This window comes from Larus michahellis, chromosome 20 (assembly GCF_964199755.1).
Source record: "Larus michahellis chromosome 20, bLarMic1.1, whole genome shotgun sequence".
Taxonomy (NCBI): domain Eukaryota; kingdom Metazoa; phylum Chordata; class Aves; order Charadriiformes; family Laridae; genus Larus; species Larus michahellis.
The window spans coordinates 2,522,150-2,541,109 of record NC_133915.1 but is presented as its reverse complement, the minus strand read 5'-3'; the positions used below and the strand labels follow the sequence as shown (position 1 = coordinate 2,541,109).

At 45.2% G+C, this 18,960-nt stretch overlaps 2 protein-coding genes across 2 annotated transcripts in view; one reads left to right on the top strand and one right to left on the bottom strand.

Annotated features, from left to right (window-relative positions):
* GMCL1 (germ cell-less 1, spermatogenesis associated) overlaps window positions 1–10,628 on the top strand; it is a 17,604-nt gene extending 6,976 nt beyond the window's left edge. Inside the window, exons 9-15 of the mRNA XM_074563403.1 lie at window positions 470–533; window positions 1,937–2,006; window positions 2,362–2,433; window positions 6,679–6,754; window positions 7,640–7,785; window positions 7,995–8,082; window positions 9,225–10,628. Of these exons, the coding sequence (XP_074419504.1) occupies window positions 470–533; window positions 1,937–2,006; window positions 2,362–2,433; window positions 6,679–6,754; window positions 7,640–7,785; window positions 7,995–8,082; window positions 9,225–9,353 (645 nt within the window). The 3' untranslated portion in view covers window positions 9,354–10,628. The remainder of the gene's footprint in view (window positions 1–469; window positions 534–1,936; window positions 2,007–2,361; window positions 2,434–6,678; window positions 6,755–7,639; window positions 7,786–7,994; window positions 8,083–9,224) is intronic.
* Window positions 10,629–11,493: 865 nt separating this feature from the next.
* Window positions 11,494–18,960, bottom strand: part of LOC141733445 (hexokinase-2) — a 30,775-nt gene continuing 23,308 nt past the window's right edge. Inside the window, exons 14-18 of the mRNA XM_074563804.1 lie at window positions 18,526–18,625; window positions 18,184–18,367; window positions 17,765–17,920; window positions 17,020–17,253; window positions 11,494–16,128 (exon numbers count right to left, since the gene is read on the bottom strand). Of these exons, the coding sequence (XP_074419905.1) occupies window positions 15,984–16,128; window positions 17,020–17,253; window positions 17,765–17,920; window positions 18,184–18,367; window positions 18,526–18,625 (819 nt within the window). The 3' untranslated portion in view covers window positions 11,494–15,983. The remainder of the gene's footprint in view (window positions 16,129–17,019; window positions 17,254–17,764; window positions 17,921–18,183; window positions 18,368–18,525; window positions 18,626–18,960) is intronic.

Sequence of the window (18,960 nt, the reverse complement as noted above, 5' to 3'; positions counted from 1 at the left end):
TGTCTATACTCAAACGCAGAAGCCTTCTATCTATGTAAGTCAGAGGAAGAATGTTAAATTGTTACAAGATTAATTGGCAACTTTGAGGCTGATTTGCTTGTGCTTATTGAAAAAGAATGTGTAACTTTCTCATAGTTCACAAGGTATTAGGGAGCAAAATGTTTACTCTTTCATCGTTAAACAGTCCATAAGCTGTGATAAATGCTGAAATAGGCTTGGTTGCTTTGTAGTCATACAGTGGGAAAGGTAGTGTGATGACAATTTTTGAGTGTGTGGTTAGTGCAGGAAGAGTATTTGATGTTTATGCTCTACCACTGACTGTTAATTAAAAAAATAAATATAAAAAGCTTGAATTCCAAGAGAACTGGAAGAGCAGGGAGGAATACGAGCATAATGTCGGAGACCTCTGTGTGTAATGAAGTACTATTAAGAGTTTAATACTTCATGGCCCTTGTAACCTTGATATCAGTTTGTTGCCAAAAGATCTGTGTTAAGATCAGGAACTTTTGCTCGTCATTTAAAAGGAGGCTTAGGTAAATATTATTAGTGCACTTTTGAACAGATTATTGGCTGTCAGTATCCAGCATTTGAGGTGATTGCGTCGTACCAGAGTCTACAAATGTGGAAATTGCTGGGTAGTTTGTATTGTAGTGCAAGCCTTTTAGATTGTTCTAGGTGGAAATAGTTCTTAGGGAGGTAAAGAAGGAAATAATGTTGAATAATTGAAAGAAATGGTGTAATTTAATTTTTTTTTTAATACCCTGTATGTGCATAGGACCTGCAGGAGAAAACTGAAGTACAATATTAGGACTTCACAACAGAGAGTCAGTTCTTGTTTGCATAGAAAAGATGTAAGAGACAGAAATACATAATGTGTCTGTCCGTAAGCAAAGTGTTCATTTTTCTGCTTTGCATCTCCTGATTTCTTTTTTTTTTTTCCTTCTAGCACATCCATTCTTTGTTCCTTACCTGTGTGATTTTCCTTAAATATTTTTTTTTACTTTCTGCTGTGCTTTGGTTAATTCCCATTTTGGTCCTATCACAGCCTGAATCTGAATTCCAGTGTTAGTAGGGCAAGGACTGATTTTTTTAAGTTTTACATCTGGGACGTCTAAGACTATCTCAGCACGATGATCTCGCTGCTTCTCCCTTCTATCATCTTCATCAACTACCTGGTTTGGTTTTGTGGTAACTGGTTCTCACTGTTCCTTCCATCCCAGTTCATTCCTCCATAGAGTTTGTTCTTGTATGTGACCTTGTGTACTTGCCCGTGTTCGTTATCTTGACTAAGAACAACTTACTGTGCTTTTGGGTGCCTGTAAGCCCTTTTGTGTACCTGACTTGCAAGGTATTAGTTTTTGTTCTGTGTTATCTCTTGGTTGCAACAGTTAAATTAATACAGCCGATAAAATCTTTATGGTGTACTCAGAGGAAGACATGATTTATGTTTATTCCTGGTAGGGGACAATTTCTGTTTGTTTTTGCCATATCTGTGATAAGTCACTGTTTCCTTTTTCCTTTGATTCTGTTTTCTTCCTGTTTAAGTTGTGTAGAATTCTACTGGGGATTCAGAAAACAGCATCTTCTCTCAAGAGCTTGTTAACAAGCTCCTTACCTAACAGAACTTTGTGCACCGAGAAAATGTGTTGAGTTGCATCACTTCTGGCAATCGTGAATGCTTGATAAGATGAATATAGTCCTGAGCTACTTAGTGTTGGTTGTTGATTTTTATCTGTACCACTTCTTCTGTAGTTGAGGCCTGGAGACGACTAACACAAGTATGCTATCAGGTGGTGGGTTTGCATAGGCCATCCAATTAATTAGTGTAACTTTATTATTTCACTGTAATTTTATTTTTCATATTTCAAATGTTTATGAACACCCCCCTTCCCCACTCCAAAACAACACCAAGCTTTTTTTTTTTTTTTAATTTTAGAATGGCTGTCCTCTGTTTACAAACAGCAGTGGTTTGCCATGCTCAGAGCAGAACAAGACAATGATATTGGGTAGGTATATTACAGGCTTTCCTTTATTTCTTTCTGAAATTAGAAACCTTCCTCTCATAAATTCTGACATGATTAAGTTTTGGAATTTACATTAAGAAGAGTTGGGGTGAAGCATACTTCAGTGGTTTTAAACTCTGTTGCTCTCAGTGGAGCTGTCTGTTCCCTTGGACTGGCTGATCTCCTGTCGTTTAAACAGTGGAACTCTAGAAAACCTTGTACAATGCGACCGGAGGTGAACATTGGGGAGGGGTCTTCTATATGTTCCTTTGCGTTGGTTAATGCTTCTCACTGGTGCTTTGTCTAGAAATATGTATTGAAACTGTGAAAGAGTAACTTGTTGGCCTTCCATTTTAAGGACCACTTTAGGAAAAGTACAGCAGATGGAGAAGAAGCCTTTTCTGTCCTGCTTCCTTCCTCCCTGGGCTAGGTGCGCAAGAGGTTGTGGTGCAGTGTAACTAACTATTGGTATAGAAGGCGGACTGTAATTTTTTGTTTATGCAGGGATAGCTGCACACTAACCTTTGTTCCTGCCTCTCCTAGCCTAGCCTCCCAGACAGCAAGCAAGGGCCCAGCACCCAGCAGGGCTTGGCATCCTGTGGCCTGTTTGCTTTATTCCCTTCTACTTTCGCAGCCTTTGCTCCACTTGGTGTTTATGTTTGGTAGCTCTCTCCACTGCCAGCACTTCCATCTTTTCCCAGGCAGGGCATCTTTCTCCACTGCTAAGTCACTGTTCCTCTTATTTTTATATCCTGCCTTTTCTTCTTCCTCGACCATGTGCTGTGCTGTGTTGGCATTTCATTGCCATTGAGGAAATTCCATGGCAGCTGCCATGTTACTGTGCCCTTGCAAAGACCTGCATGTAGCTGTACTTTGTGTAGCGCCCTACTGGTGTCTGCGTGTGTAACACGTAGTTGGGTTTCTTGAGCCTGTGCCTAATAAGGGTTATTTGTGGTGGTGGCGGCTTGGGCAGCGAGGCATGTTGATTTAGTGTATGTTACATGTATTCGCGTGATCGCAAACTGTTTCCCTTCTGCTTGCTTTTCGCCACGTTTCATTGAGCCAGGGCCCTTAATCTCTTTCCAAATACTGAAACTATGGCAAAATACAACTGGGGCAGTTGTTCCTGCCTTTGTGTTCTCTCCTAATTCTTGGTGTGCTTTCTGGAGAATAAATGTCAGGTCAGGAAGCCGCAGAACGCTCGTTACCTATTAAAAACCAATAAACCAACGACTTTATTTTCTTCTATCGGTTCTGTTAGCTGAGCGTTTGCTGTTCTGAAGATGAGCATGTTCAATTGCAGTGGTAGGCTTCACTTACGCTTTTCAGATTGCAATTAATAAGAGGCACTGTCCTGATTTGAACCGAAGGCTATGCAGTCTGTGTCAGCATTCAGCAGCAGGGTTCCAAATGTCCCGTCTTCCTTTCAAGTGAAGAGTGGGTGTTCTCTTGGTGTGCTTCTCTGGCAGTGGGTAGCTAAGGAGTTTCCACCTGGAAGTTTTGGCTGGATTGTCATTGAACGACCAACCACCGATAGACCTGTTCTTAAATATGTACAGTTCTGTTTTGAAAAAGCTTATGCTTTAGCCTCAACACCCTGTGGCAGTAGCCTCTGTGCTTTAATTGTGTATTATGCAGGGAAATACTACTTAATTACGTCCTTTTGATATTGCATGTAAAAGTGTAAAAAATACCCAAAACTTATGACATTGCTCTTAAAGAAGTGGTTCTTTTTGTCAATAGCAGTGCTTTAGAACATGGTAGAGGTAAAGTATGTAACTGTGAATCTCATTTCAGCTCCTGAAGATTAATGTCAAGTGGTCGTAGCTTGTTTCTGATGCTATCGTTTTCTTGAGAAGACTTTTCTTGTAATGCTGTCATTGAGGGATCTGACAGTAGATCGTACATTGTGAGCTACCTTATAGCTTGTATGGGAACCACAGTTAATATGGAAATGAGTATTAACATAATAATCAAAATTGTGACAGAAGATACGAATGTGTATTTGCTTATTTTTGATGTATTTTGGTAGCTCACTGTAATGCAGTGAGAGTATTTTAATTGTCAGCCATCAGATATACAAGCTTCTGGAAAAATAAGCTCTCATACAGAACTGCAGTGAAGATGATGGGGATCATACCAGCTTTTAAAATGGGCAACTTTCATGTTCAACTGCAGTGCTGATGGTTTCAGTGACTCTTGGAATGGGCAGAGTATTTTTCCATGGTTTTCTTGCTTGTCTAGTTCTCTCTTTTGCAGTATGGGATTTTTTTTTTAATTTTTTTTTTTTTTGAGGCAGCTAAAACTGAAAATCTCAGGCAGAGAAAGTTTTACTTAACAATAGACTTCTGTTTGCCCAAATCTGTTATTCTGGCATTCGTTGCTGAGGTCTTTCATTAATGGCAATGGTAAGAAGCGGGTGAGATGTAGTGTTTCTTCTCAATATGTCTTAGGTTCTGACTTTAGTTTACAAACTTAATGGTTCAAGGTGGCATCCAGGTTACCGTTTGTTTAATAACCAATAATGGACTAATTGTCTTTGAACATGCTGTTCTCTGGAGTTGTGTAGGGGGGAGCTGGTGGGGGGGTACGCAGCCGCGCGTGGAGTGCTTCCCTGTAGTTCTGTGCAGTTGTAATGTCGCTAGTCCGTGGCATGCAGTCTCTGAGAAAACGAATGTTATCTGAAGTCCTGAGATCAGTCTTGTACTGGCAAGCTGTAGTGTCGCCCTGCAGTGGGATGCCTGTGGTTCGTAACTCGTGTCTCAGAAGGGAAGACATGCAAGTGTTCCTTTATATTAAAGCAAATATTTTGGGCATTCGACCAACCTGTAGTTGAAAGAAAAAAAATTAAGGTTTTATAAGATCATCCTTTTATCCAGATCTGCTGCCCTTCCTCTCACACTTACCGCCTGTATCGGTATCTTAACACATTTTCTCCCTTAAAGATAAGGATGCAAACTTAGTAAGCTGAATGAAATGTGAAGTCTGACTCCCAGGGAGCTGAAGTAAGGCTCTATTTTCATATCCCACCTGGTGCACAGCATAATTGCACTTGCTTATTCTAGGACTGGCAACATGGAAATTATATTGCTTTGAAATGTGTGATGTGGTTTGCTTTTTTGATAACTTGAGAGAGGAGAAGAAAATGTTTCTCTTCTACTTTATGTAGTCTGCATTTAAAAGGACCAAACGTTTTATTCACTCTTCAGAATTTGAGAATTTTTTAGTGTAATACTGGAGTTTATGACATGGAACTGAAGCTGCTCCAGGTTTACTTGTGCTAAAGTGGACGGCCTTTTTTTTTTTTTGTTTTAATTAAATGTTTGTTCTGTGGCAGATGCAAGATAGATCTTTCAAGTCCATGACTGGAATCGTTTCTACTCTAGTAGTCTCTTTGGCAGTGTTTATGAACGAAATAGAATAACTTGACTATTCACTAAGCACATTGGTAGGCCAGCGTAAGTGGTTAAAGCTGGAAGTTTTGCATCTTCTGAGGCTGCTTGAGGAATTGAGAGGTGGGAATACTAATGTCTGTCTGAACATTATGTACTAATGTTTGTGAAATTTGTCACTAATTAAACAGAAATAAATCTTCCGTCACTGTTACTGAATTCACGTCAGCTACATAACCAGTTCAGCTAGAAGATGTGAAAAAAGCACAGGGGAGGTTCTTAGATGAATTTGGTTAGCATGATTAGCTTATTTGCTTAACTTATTCATAAAATACTTAATCTTCCGGGATAGTTTTTTACAGAAACAGCGGGTGGAAAGACCACAGACTGAGTTTGTTTTGTAAAAGCTATAGCCACAAGTTCCTGTGGTGTGTGTACAGTAGGAAGAAAACAGATGCTGCGTTTCTTCTTGCTTATATAGCTTGAAGTATATTGTTTGATATTGCGGGTCTATAATTTAACTGGAGGGGGGGCTTTCATTGTGACTTATAATATTCACTTGTCCTCAGTGTAACTTGAAGACTTTCTGGCAATGGTTGCTTATTTGCTTAACGATGTAATCATGTCTAAAGTTAAGCGAGTAACATACCTCTAATACCGGGACTGATTTTACTTACGCTGGCTCTGCAAGATTTTTCTCCGTGTTGAAGCGCCAGTGGAAACTGTCGAGTGAAACAAGTTCACAGTGGTATAGGATGACAGAATCAAGAGGCTTATGGCACTTCATGATCACTGTGGGTAAACTTTTTTTTTTAGACAAGTTGCATAACCAGCCTCTTGAGAAATCTTTCACAATGTCTCTGCGGGTGCTTCTCCATGGCACGGCTGTTCTGCAGAGTCCTGCAGCTGTTCCTTAGCAGTAGCACTGATTTATTTTTGTGCCCAGTAAGTTGGGACTACTGCCTTTGAAAAGGATTTAGGGCGTTTTAGGAGGATTAGAGAATGTATTTCATTGCAACAGCTATTATTTATTAATCTGGAAAGGTTCTTTTGCAAAAGTCCTACCTAACTGAGGTATATATTGCAGTTTTGTAGAGTAGCTGGATGTTCATGGGATAATTCGGGTTGGAAAGGATCCTGGGAGGTCATCTAGCCTAACCTCGGCTCAAGGAAGGGTCAGTTGTGTGGTCACACCAGCATACTCAGGTCTGTTTATCTTTCCCACGATAAAGTACCATACAAAGCTATTTAAGGGTCCTTAAAGATGCCCTTTTTTTTGGTAGGCCTCAAGAAATAAATAAAGAAGAACTAGAAGCAAGCACCATGAGGTGTGGTCGAAAACTTGCAAAGGATGGTGATGTAAGTATGGCACGTGGCTAAGTCTGTGCATAGCTGGCATGTCTTAGACATGTTAGGTATTTTCAAAACATGTAGGTCTTAATTGTCAAACTGCATCAAAAAGAGGTAATGGAGACGGTACGTTAAAGAAATTGTTTCATTCTCCATGGAAGGATGAAAGCACTTGCTGTCCTTACAATGAATAAGGAATTAAGTGTTTTAGTTGTGCTCTTGCACTGCAAGCAAGCCCATGTTTGGAAAAACTTCTAGTGTGTGAAAGGAGGGAACGCAGCTGTGACTTGTCATTTGAGACTTATAAAATACTTGCAGTTAAAATACAGCTCTGATCACTGATGTCTTTTTCTGGAAAAGGAAGCTTTCTAGATAAAATGTGTAATAGTCACAGCCCTGTGTGTTCCATGTATGTATATGTGTCTTGAGGTCACAGGTCTTGTGGAAAAAACAGGAAACATGAATGTTTTCCCACTGAAGTTGCTTAATCTAAGAATGTACTCCAAGGAGTGCTTTACGCACAAATGGGAACTGTAGTTAAGTGCTACTCAGAAATACAGCACCAGCGAGCAGAACGCAGAAGTATTTTAGATCCGCTGGTGTTAAACGTATTTCTGTATATTTGGAAGGCAGCTAATACCAACCTCGTCTCACGTATCATCTGTCTGCAAGGGCTGGCCCCGAAGCGAGTGATTGCCTACCAAGATGCCTTATGTTTCAAATAGGTGTTGGCAAGGATCCTTGAATCCATCACACATCTCTGTAGCTGAGAATCCCATTCCCAAATGTGATTTGTTGGAGAAATGGTGCTTATAGTTCATGTTGTAGCCAATACTCAAGCTGGTTTGTTTGGTTTTTTGTTTTTTTTTTTTTTTTTTTACTTCTGTTCTTCAGTACTGCTGGCGGTGGACTGGGTTCAACTTTGGCTTTGACCTTCTTGTTACTTACACAAATCGTTACATCATTTTCAAACGGAATACGCTGAATCAGCCGTGCAGTGGATCAGTCAGTCTGCAGCCTCGGAGAAACATAGCCTTCAGGTAAACGGTAATCAAGAAGGCGGACCCTGTGGTGTATGCTAAAATGTCTTACTGGAACTAAGTCTTTCCATCTGTGCTTGCATTAAGTTTTGTTGCCACCAAGTTAGTTATGTATGAAAACATTATTCAGTCTCCTTAGGAGAAACTATTAGTGCTGGAAAAGCGAAGTTATGGGAGATTAAGTAATTTAACTGTTGCGTTTTCCCCAGGTTACGTCTAGCCTCTTTTGATAGCAGTGGGAAAATTATTTGCAGTAGAACGACGGGATATCGGATCCTAACCCTCGAGAAGGACCAGGTATGTTTGTGGAATTTTGAGCTGTTGAACTTGAGTTGTGGAGTCCAAAGTATGAAAAAAAAAAAAATGCCGAGAAGTCAACAACGCTTTTGAAGAGGAGTTGTTGCTGCTGCTTACATGGAATTTCAAGCTTTCCTTTTACAGGTAGTGGGAGATGAAGCTAATTTGTGGAGTGTAACTAGAGTAGGATAGCGTGGATTTCATTAACGTTGATAACAGTGAAATTAGTTCCCGTGGTGCTGCTGAAGCTATCTGCTAGTGTAGTGTGCTGCTGGGTAGCTGCTTGCTTTCCCAGACTTCCAGCGCTGGCGAGATTACCCGTCTGAATAATACGTCCATCAGACTCCTGCTTATTTAGAGGCAAATTTGGAGTTTGTTTGAAGACTCTCTTGCTGAAGAGTTAAAAGAATGTCTGCCGTGTTGTTCACGGGTGGTATTTAATACTCAATTAAAAAAATAAATACAAGCCTCAGAGAGGAGTGGAGCTTTCTGAAGAGAACATGCCCTTTTCCACCCATCTGTGACAGCAGAATTTAATAAGGAGTATGAAAGACTTAATCGTCAAATTTCTTAAATCCTAATCAGCAGTGATACATAGATGGTGAGTGCATGGAAAACTTTTCCTTGTAAATGCCATCTTTATTGTAGAATAAAGTTTTTTATTTTGCTACCCCAAAACCAGTTCCCAGAGTAAAAGCAAAAACTTCCTACCAACAAACGGTAATTTGCTGTGAAGTATAGACTGTTATGGATTGCCTGGTTGGTTACATCTCCTGAAACTGGTAGTGGCAGGAAAGTCTCCCTTTCTCTCCAGCAGGCTTGAAGGGGAAGTTTGCCCAGTCATTTCTTACAGTTCTGTTATCTTTGATGCAGAAGGGTTGGCAGCGCTGGGTCAAAGGGTTATAAGCGTTTTGAGAATCTTATCAGTGTTAACTGATAAAATTATAAATTATAAGATTATAAAACATCTGCTTCAGGTGAAGGTGAATTATTATCTTGGGTTTTTTTTATCTTCTGCTTTTTAATACATAGTAATTAAAAAGTGTAGAATGACTGCTAGTATCAATCTTGCGTGCTTTTCGATGGAATTCCCTCTGATGGTATTGCTTACTATGCAAACGTCCCCTGTGCTCGCCTTACAGGAGGAGGTCGTGATGAATTTGGACAGTAGGCTCCTGATCTTCCCGCTCTATATCTGTTGTAACTTCTTGTACACGTCGCCAGAGAAGAAGGCTGACAGTGAGGCACTGCCAGATAATTCGGAAACCTGACACCTCTGCAGTGGAATATAGTAGCACTTCTATAACTCTGTATGCCTGCTTTAAGTTAAACGCCCTGCTGACACACAGAGCTTTGACAACAAAAAAGGCCTTACACTGTAGCAAATATACATATGGCCTTAGTATACTCCTATGCATATCTGAAGAGAAGATCAGAAATTACAAAGGCCAAAACTAGTTATCCCACTTCTTAATTTTTTTATTTTTTTTTTTATATTTCTGTTCTGCATCTTCAGACCGTAGCCATTCCATGGTTGAGAAATGTTACACTTTTCTTTTTCTGGGCAAAAACTGAGCCAAATTGGAATTAGGAAATTTGTGTGAATGACATCTTACGAACTTACCTGTCAGATTCTGAACACACATTGTAGGTCGTGTGGGTTTTATTAGTGTGGGTTTTTTGTTTCTTTTTTTTTTTTTTAATAACTGATCTGTAAATACCAGATCCGTATTCTGCTCACTTTTTGTGGCCCTTTTCCATTAGGGCCAAATACATCCGTGTAAATGTTGCCTGTCAACTTTTTTTAGTTATTTAACTGTACAGACTTGCAAATCTGCTTGGTTCTAAGCCTTTATTGCATCTCATACACATATATTTCTTTCTCGTTCTTGGGCTTCTTTTAACATTGCAGAAAATATTTATCTTTTTTTAGCATGTGAACTTGCTAATAAGGATGCTTGTAAGTGAATTATTTTTTTTTTTTCCCCACGTACTGAAAATACTCTGATGTACCGACCATCATTTCAGTCTATTATAAAAGCAGCAGCTTTCAGTTAGATTCTGCTGAACGCTTACAATACTCACATGAACCAAATACCAGTTTTTAAATATCGTTTTCGTGGCTTGTTTTAACTGTTACGTTGGGAATATATCCCCCTTTTATCTCAGGAACTTGTGACCTTTGAGTGCCTTTGGAGTTGTATGTGTCGACACAAACTTTACATCAGTTAAGCAAGGTCACAGGATCCTAGGAAAGAGCTGGGAACAAGGGATTCCTTTTCAGTTGGTTTGACGAGTGAGTCAAGTGTAAGAGGTACACCGTGTTCGTTCTGTGTATGTGTTGGGTTTTATGTTTGTCTGTTGCAATTTTGAATTCTTACAGCAGGATTTTTGGATTCACAGTGGCAATTTTGCCTCTTTAGTAGCCTATTTTTTTAATGTTGTCAGGAAAGTATAAAACCATTTGTACTTTATAACAAGGATAAAAACGTGTTAGGCAAGATGGGAAAACGTGGCAACTTGTCAATAAATGATTTCAAGTGGAATACTCACCGGTGTCTATCCTTTTCTGCCATGAATAGCTTTTTCTATTGGATTTGGCCTCTGGATGCACCTCTGCATAATCTTGCATTGTGTCATATTTTGGAAGCAGAAAGCAGAAGCGTTTTAAGGTGTTCATCTGCTACAGTCATCAAACTTGGTATTTAGATATTTAAGTAAGTGGGTTTTATGTTTTCTTTTTTTTGTTTTTTTTTTAACTAGGAATACCAAGACTTTAAAACTGTCATTGATTCAGTGGAAAGAAACAGGGGCTGCTCGTTGATGGCAGAAGAGAACGGGTGCGTTAAAATACCTGGGGCTTACGTAATGCCAGAGTTGAAATCCAAGCCTTGGTGGTGGGTTGAGCTGCCGCAGGGCTCCCGTTGTGTGCTGAGGGCTTAGCGCCTCTTGTTTAGGTCCAGATCCTGCTCTGCCCTTGCACCCTCCTGGCCCCCAGTGCCACCTCCAGCCCCCGCTCACCCTGGCCGAGCCATTGCTGTGTGCCAGCGCAGCCCTGGCTGCACACCCCCGTGCATGTCTGCATTCGCTGCTGGGGAACCACCACCCCGTGATGAGGATGTGGAGCAAGAGCTTACGTGAAACCCCTCTTGGTATTTTATTCCAGTCATTAAGGACCCCTTCCCTTGCTCTATGGGTGTCCTGGTCCTACCGGTGCCCTCCCTTGCCCTCCTTGGTGTGGGGGGACTGTCAGAGCAAAGAAACAAATCCCTTCCTAGCTTTGCTCCTTCTTCCCCGTGGACAGGATGGGGGATTTGGGATGGGACAGTGGCACAGGCGCCCTTCCTAAGGGATTGCTAAGGAGTGAGAGGAGCACAGAAACCCAAAAACATCACAACTTACCCCAGAAAATGGGCGGTTGGGTTTTTTTTTCTCTCTTTTATTTGTCACTGACTAGGAGCAGCAATCATGGCAAAGGGGAGCTGAGAAGTACACCACCACACTCAGGGAAACGGTATGAAAAGTACAAAAATAAGGAAGCCTATATAATAATATAATTGCAGTCAATTACTAAAAATAAATATTGTGAACACAAAATAACAACATCAGGTGCGTCTACAGTCACTCATTTCTGCTAGCAGCTGAACAGTCTTTGGCTTTATTGAACTCCCCCTGCCCCACACGGAACCAACACCCACATTAAGATGCATTTTCTTTGCTTCAGGTCAGAAAGACTCCAGGCTTGTCAGGGATGTCACAAGGTAAATAATTTGACTCTTTCCTACTCTACATGACTTTGTGACCAGGAATTGCCTCTTTTGCCTTCAGTGACCTCTTTTCTACCAGTGCAAGCAAAATGATCTGTCCAAAGAAGGTATTTTCCACTCTTGAGGTGGGAGACCAAGGCTGCCCCCATTTCGGTGTATTTTATTGCTGTCTGGTACCTGGCCACCCATTGCATGGGGACTTGTGCTTTTTGTCACTGTTTTACACCTGTCCCCACCCCCTGTCCCACGCACTGGACCTTTTCACCCTCTTATCTCTGTCAGATAGCCTGGGCACGTTTGGATTGCCTGATAAGAGACGGTTGCAGCACGGAGGCGCACCAAGCTATCTCGGGGCGAACCACCTCTGAGCTGCTTCCAGGCCAGAGGTCTGCGTGTCTCCGGTGCTTGCAGACGTCCCTGAAAAATCTTGGGTGACTGAATACGGTGCTTCTCCCTACACGGCCTTTCACTCCAAGAAGCAAAGAGGCAAATTCCTCTTGCAAGGCTCAGTAATTTGCTGCTTTTGTGTGTGTATATATATTTATTTATTTATTTTAGGAAGCAGTAACAATAAAATCCTGTCGAAAGTACCAACAAGGAGAGAATTGCCAGGGAGGAAAGGTCAGTGTCTTCAGTGGAGCAGCTGACGCAGTGGAAGACCCTGTTCTCCTGGTGCCGCTGTGGCCAGAGAAGGTGCCAGCGTAACACCAGGAGCGCAAAGAAAATGCGTCCTAATGGGAACAACCAACTACAACAAAAGCCATCCCAAATCCACAAAGCAGTGCTTCGTATGGAGGAAAGAGGCAGACTGGGCAAGCCAAGTTGATCAGTCTGTCCATCTCTCCCTACATAGAACAGATTTCATCTTTCCTTCATATCAATAGTTACGATTTAATCTTCCCTTCTTCATTTTGAACACATTCACATAACATCCTGTGGCAACGTTTTGGTATGAGGTTACAGTCCCACTGACGCTGCAATCAGACTGTTATAGCAAACGTCTCCGGTGCTCGTCCCCTTTGAGACGAAAAGGAGCACAAACTTCTCAAAGGGTTTCGTAAAAACCTTTCTTACAGCCAAGGCCGTATCTGCGGTCACAGGTTAACACAGGTGTCTTGTAACGCTTCAAGTATTGCTTTTTAACCGGGAACATTGCAGACCCTGCTTTATTCTGAGTCAAAGCAAAGGGGAAGCAAAAGCTTTCGGGCTTTACAGGAGCCTCGTGGCTATCCAGGTGGGCACCATCTGACCCAGCCCAGTCAAAAATCCTCCCTGGCCTCACAGAAAGTTTACATCTGTATCCTCCAGCTTCCGCACGCGGCTCCCTTGCTCTGCCAGCCCCGCAGAGCTGCTGCTACCGCCACCCTCCAGCCCGGACACCGTGGGACAGACCCAAAGCAGCTGTAGCTCCGGGTGACTCGTACTGCCTTCATTTCCTCTCCTCCGCGAGAAGAGAAAGCGCTCGTTCCTTCAATTCGCTCAGGGCTGAGCCTTCCTGCTGCCGTAAAGGCACAGCCCAGCCTCTGCTGCAAAGAAAGGCAGGGGGAGCCAGGTTACCCTGCTCCCCCGTCCTTGCTAACCAGGTACTCAACTACCCGCGTCTTCTCACCTTTTGAGCCGCCCGCTCCCGACAAATTTACTGAACTGGAGCCTGAACCAGCTACAAAAGCGGGGCTGCCCCACAGTCCCGATCTTTCCCACTATCCCCCCCCCCCCCCCCCCCGCAAAAAAAAACCTACCGTTGTATAAAATTCAGCTCGCTAACTGCTGAACGCGCTACGGATTTCAAAAGGGGTACAGCTGGATAAGAGTTTAAAAATACAGCCACTAACGCAACCTTCCGCGTGGCGCAGCAGGTGAAAACGTTGCTGCTTCGATTTTCTCGGTAGGCAAAAGGCTGGTCTCGGGAAAAGAATCACACACAACTGCTTGGTACCGTGTTCGAGGATTTCTGTATCATCTCTCAAAAAATTTATTTCACATCTTCTTAAACTGCCGCTACACTCGGTTTCTTGCATCATTGCTATACACAGTCCGATTTTGTGTGTTGTAATTGTCTTGAGGCTTATAAAAAAATAAGCGTTTAAAATGCCCAAAGAGTAATTTTGCTTTAAAATTGCGCTACTGAACTTGACCCCCAACATAGAAGAGATACTTTTGGTAACACCCCAAGCAGTATAAAAATATACATAAAAATAGACAAAAACTCTATCCTCCAACTTGAAGGTTTGTTTTGGGAATTATTAAATTATAATTATTTTTTTTTTTTTTTGTGCATCACTGGAATTTCGTTATCTTCTGCTAAATATTTACAGGAACATACCCACCCCCCGTCCATGTTGCCTCTGCTCGTGCAGGCAGAGAACTGCAGCGCTCACTTCACCTGTGGCCTTTTCTGGCGGCAAAAATTAATCGCTGCTTCTCACCGCGGCACGCAAAGCGACGCTACGGGCACGCACGTCCCACCGGGAACGCTCGCCGACAGCCCCCGCGGGTGCCAAATGGAAATGGGGTGACACCTTTTAGCGCTGCTGACTTCATCGAACTGAGTCGAGATTGCCTTCGCCTGGCTGTGAGCCCCCCCCCGGCACTTGAGCAGACGTGCCCGCGCCGGGCGTTCGTTGGAGTGGGACAGTGGCGTGAGGGGTTCGGGCCCTGGCACGGCTCCCTGCAGAGCCCTGGGTTATTTCGCCACGTGCCGCGATAGGAAGCAACGTGACCTTCCCAAGCAAAGCAGGCTGGGGAGGGCAGGGGGACAAAATAAAACCTCTCCTTAGGTTCAAACCAGCCTAATCCTGAAAGCTTCGCCGCGGGGCCCCGCTGCCCCCCGCCGTGCGTCACATCCCTGGCTTTCGGGTTTCCCTTTTGTTCGGGTGATCGATTCAGAAAGCCCGAACCTCTTGTGCAACCGCCCTCAGGAATCTGGGTCTCTTTCTCCAGTCTACCCCAAGAAAATTTTAAATTAAAAGAATTAACACGAGAAAAAAAAAAAAAAAAAAAAAGAAAATAAGTACTCTGTACCATTCTTAAATGACATTAAAAGGTGAAGTCAAAACTAAGCAATATAACCCCCCCGAGACTATGTACATGAAAAGACATAAGATCTCTTGAAACATAAATATACAGTGTATAAATCCAGGTGTCGCCTACGAGGATGAAGATGCGGAACTACGTCACAGACAAAAAGCAAACCAGACTCACCGCGCCGAGCAGAGACACGCGGCCACAACGTTTGGGTGTGCATATTGGCAGGGGAGAGACCGACCCACCTCGCTGTTAGTTCCTCGGATCCGCGCACGCCCCGAGGAAGGTGCTAGTGGTGTCCAGGGGCGTGACACAACCGTACGTACATGCCGCTTTATTACACTCTGTTTAGGGTGCGGGTGAGAGGTCGGGAAATGGGATTAGACCCTGAGTCCCCAATTATTTCCAGGCACATGCTCTGCTGGAGCAGTTAAAGGGGCACCTCTAACTTGGATCCAGCAGGTTCTTTAATATTGCTCACCAACGGAGATACTTGGTATCTCTCAGTGCAGACTCGGAGCACGCCGGTTGAAATTCTGCACCCTGTGCTTTAAGAGTTACCATGACTTTCATGGAAATAATACAGCCTTGATCAGGGTAAAAGACTAATGGAGGTCTTTAGCCCAATCTTAAAGAGGTTTGCTTTCTACAGCACGGACACGCTACGACTCCGACATACATAAATAGGTACCAGTTACGGTAAAGTGACAATGCAGTGTCTTAGTTATATTCTAGCATTATCCTTTCTGCTGTTAGGGGTGATGTGAGAGTGGTTAGGAGGCGCGGGGAGGAGAGCTGGTGTTTGACAGAGGCTGCGAGCGGAACAGGTTCCGGCTCTAACTGGGGACGTAGGTAGACAGCCAAAAGACACTTTTAGCTTTACTCGATGCGCGGTTTTATGGCATGCACTAAAATTCCTAAGACAACTCTTTATACAAAGCACACAGCATCTCCAGTCCCACTGGTGGTATCTCAAGAGAACAAGTAAAGCTAAGCCTCTGCTCGGGAGGGGAGGCCGTGTGTGTGTCGAGGGAGGGAGGGACCGGGGGGCGGGGGGGGGGAAACGTCCTGTTTTGCTGAAATCAAGCTCTTCGGCAAACCTCCTTCCTTCTATCGCTGGCCAGCCTCCCGGATCCGGCAGGCCACCGCCGTGATGAGCGCTGCGCCCTTGCCGCTGCCATCTTCTGACTGGAGGAAGGTTACTTCACACTTTGGAGACAACTGCTTCACCGTTTCGTGCATGACGGTGGAGAAGCTGTAGGGCACAGGCAGGGAAGGAAGAGATGCTGATGTAACCTGCCTTGGGATGAAGACGCCAGCCCACGGGGAACAACCCACATCTGCCTGCACAGCTGCCTTCAACAGAGTCTCAAGCAATGCTACAGACACAGAGGAGAAAGACGGAGGGAGACCGAGCTGCCAGGTAGGAGGCACTGAAAACCGTAAGGCTCCACACTTCAGCCAAAGTTCACGGTTAGCGTAACGCACTCGTGTTCTCCTTCCACTCAGGGCCAAATCTGGCCCTTCGTCTAGTCCCACCAAGCCCTGAGAGGACTACAAAACCTTAATAGTTCTGACCGGCCTCATCTGGGGGGATCTTCAGGGCCCTCCCTCCACCCATGGGCCCCTGAGCCCTCTTTAAGCTCAGCCCTATCCCTTTAGTCCCTGCCTGAGCTGCGTTGTCCTAGGAGCGCCACTCTTCAGCTCAGGCGTAGTCATGTTTCTGCTTGACTACGGGCCTTCTTGATCCAGATCCCTGACTGACTTTTGGTTTAGACCCGCCCCATCCCCATGACGTTGCCTGAGGAGCTGGCCTCCTCGCTGAACCTGGTCAGAACGTCTGGGTCAATCTGGCCTCGAGTACCGTGGGCCCGGGTCTGGCTGGTGCAAGGTCCCTGCTGTGTTACCCTCGCACCCCAGCCTTTAGGGAGACGCCGGTTCTTGCTGTGCCTTAACAGAGTTTAGATCAGCGAGCTACTGGCAGCCCTTGAGACCCTAAAATACTTCTTCTCCTCTCCAACTACCCCACGAAGCTCTCCACACTGGCTCTTACTTAGCACCCCATCTGCCCGAGGTGAGCAGATGCACTAGCATGAACCTGCTCGGAGGACAACCACCCATCCGCTGCCCACCACTGAGAACTCACTGAGGGTGCAGCTTGTAGAGTGTCCCATCCACACCGACCGTGACCTTGAGGAAGTCCAGCCCCCGGTTCTCCCGGATCTTGTCCACCACAGCTGCCATGCCAGCTCCACAGAGCTGAGCTGCCCGCCGGGCCACCACCGCGCACACCTCCTTCACGATGATGCTGTCATCGCACGTGCTCTCCAGGCCGAGATGCTGGAGGATGGAGCGGACCTGGAGCAGGGCCAGGCAGTCACTGGGGAGGACACAAGGACCAGGCAGCATTAGGAGATGGTGCAACTTGCATGTGTGGCTTCCCCTTTCTTATCTACATCCTGCAGAGCACAGGGACTTGTGGCACTGACTGGAGGGACTCTACAGCTCCCCTCTAAACTCAGCTTCCAGACCTGGATGTGGCTCTGATGTCATATCCTAATCAGTGAGGCTATTTCAGGACAAAGCCATTGACATGGAGCATGACGACTATTGAACCTGTGACCCCCCCTCTCTGTCCAGGACAGAGGATAAGGAGGAGTCTGTGCTGCCAACCCCGGACAGTTTCTTTGTCTCTCAACACTGCTGCTGTCAGAACCACGTGGATTTTGCTGCGTTATCTGCATTGCACCACCCCATGTCATCCTGGCCCCAGACTAAGCGCTTGGTGCTTCTCCCACAAGCCCTGGGAACGCTTTCCCCAAGCTATGTCTCTGCTCTGACCTGCGGCTGTAAGGCCAGAGCTGGTCCCTGCCCCACCTCTTGGACCTCACCTTTCTATCTGGGACAAGAACTTGGTCTCAAAGATCCCTCTGGTCTTCAGCCTCTCTGAGATCCGTCCTCGGAAGAGCAGACCCCGCTTGGTGAAATCCATCAGGATGTTTCGAACGATTTCCCCCAGGTACATCCCACTGATCATCTTCTCAAACCTGGGAAGGAGAGGGCAAGGCTGGGCATCAGGACAAGAAGGGTCACTGGGTCTGGATCAGGATCCCAGCTCTGACACCCTGGAGCAAGTCCAGCAGTGCGGTCCCCACCCTGCGGGCAGGGGACAAGGGACAAACAGTTGCGTCGCAAAGCCGGACTCGTCCCCTGATGATTCACCAAGAGGCTGGTGGGGCAGCACTGAACTGTTCCCGGACACCCAGCCTCACCGGGGATCCCTTCCCAGCTCCCCAAAGCCACCACACACCTTTGCTTCCCAGGGTTGAGAGACAGCTCATCCACTGCCAAGTCAAACTCCGTCCGTATGTCATCCAAGCACCCGTTGTCACCAAACGCCCCCCACTCCATGTTGACACACATCCTGCCCTCCTCCCCTTCCACCAGCTCCACGTTCCTCATCTCCTCCATGTAACAGGCGTTGCTGCCTGTGCCTGCAGAGAGAGAAGCATCTTTCAAAGGGGCTGTTGGAGAAGCAGGGTGCGTCCGCAAGATAAAAGCCCTCAGACACCTTCTGCAGCCAGAAGCACCCCATGGGAGCAGATTTGGGACCGCAGGCAGAGGAACTCCATAAGAAAGTTTCAGTCCTCACCAACTATCAGCCCAACTTCGCAATACGGATCTTCATACCCACAGGTCATCATGGTGCCAACCGTGTCATTTACCACCGCGACCACGTCCAGGTCGAATTCCTGCAGAAGGAATGGATTGCACGGGTTATTCCTGGAGGACACAGCTTGTTACGTCTGCTCCCATGACTGGGAAAGGGCCTCTCTGCTGGGCGTGGGAGTCCTCCAGGCACCCGCGGACTCCCTGCAGCCTCACGTGTCTGCAGGTGGATGGTCAAACCTCAAGACACCTCCAGCGAGACGCAACTGCAGAGGAGGTGGCATGCTGGGACAGCCCTGCCAGAAACAGCCCCCAGCGCGGGAGCTTTGGGTGGTCCGCACCGGGGAGACGAGCACAGTGCCTCCCTCACTCATGGCGAGACAAGTCTGCTCCAGCCCTGGCCAGAAGCCAGCTCTTA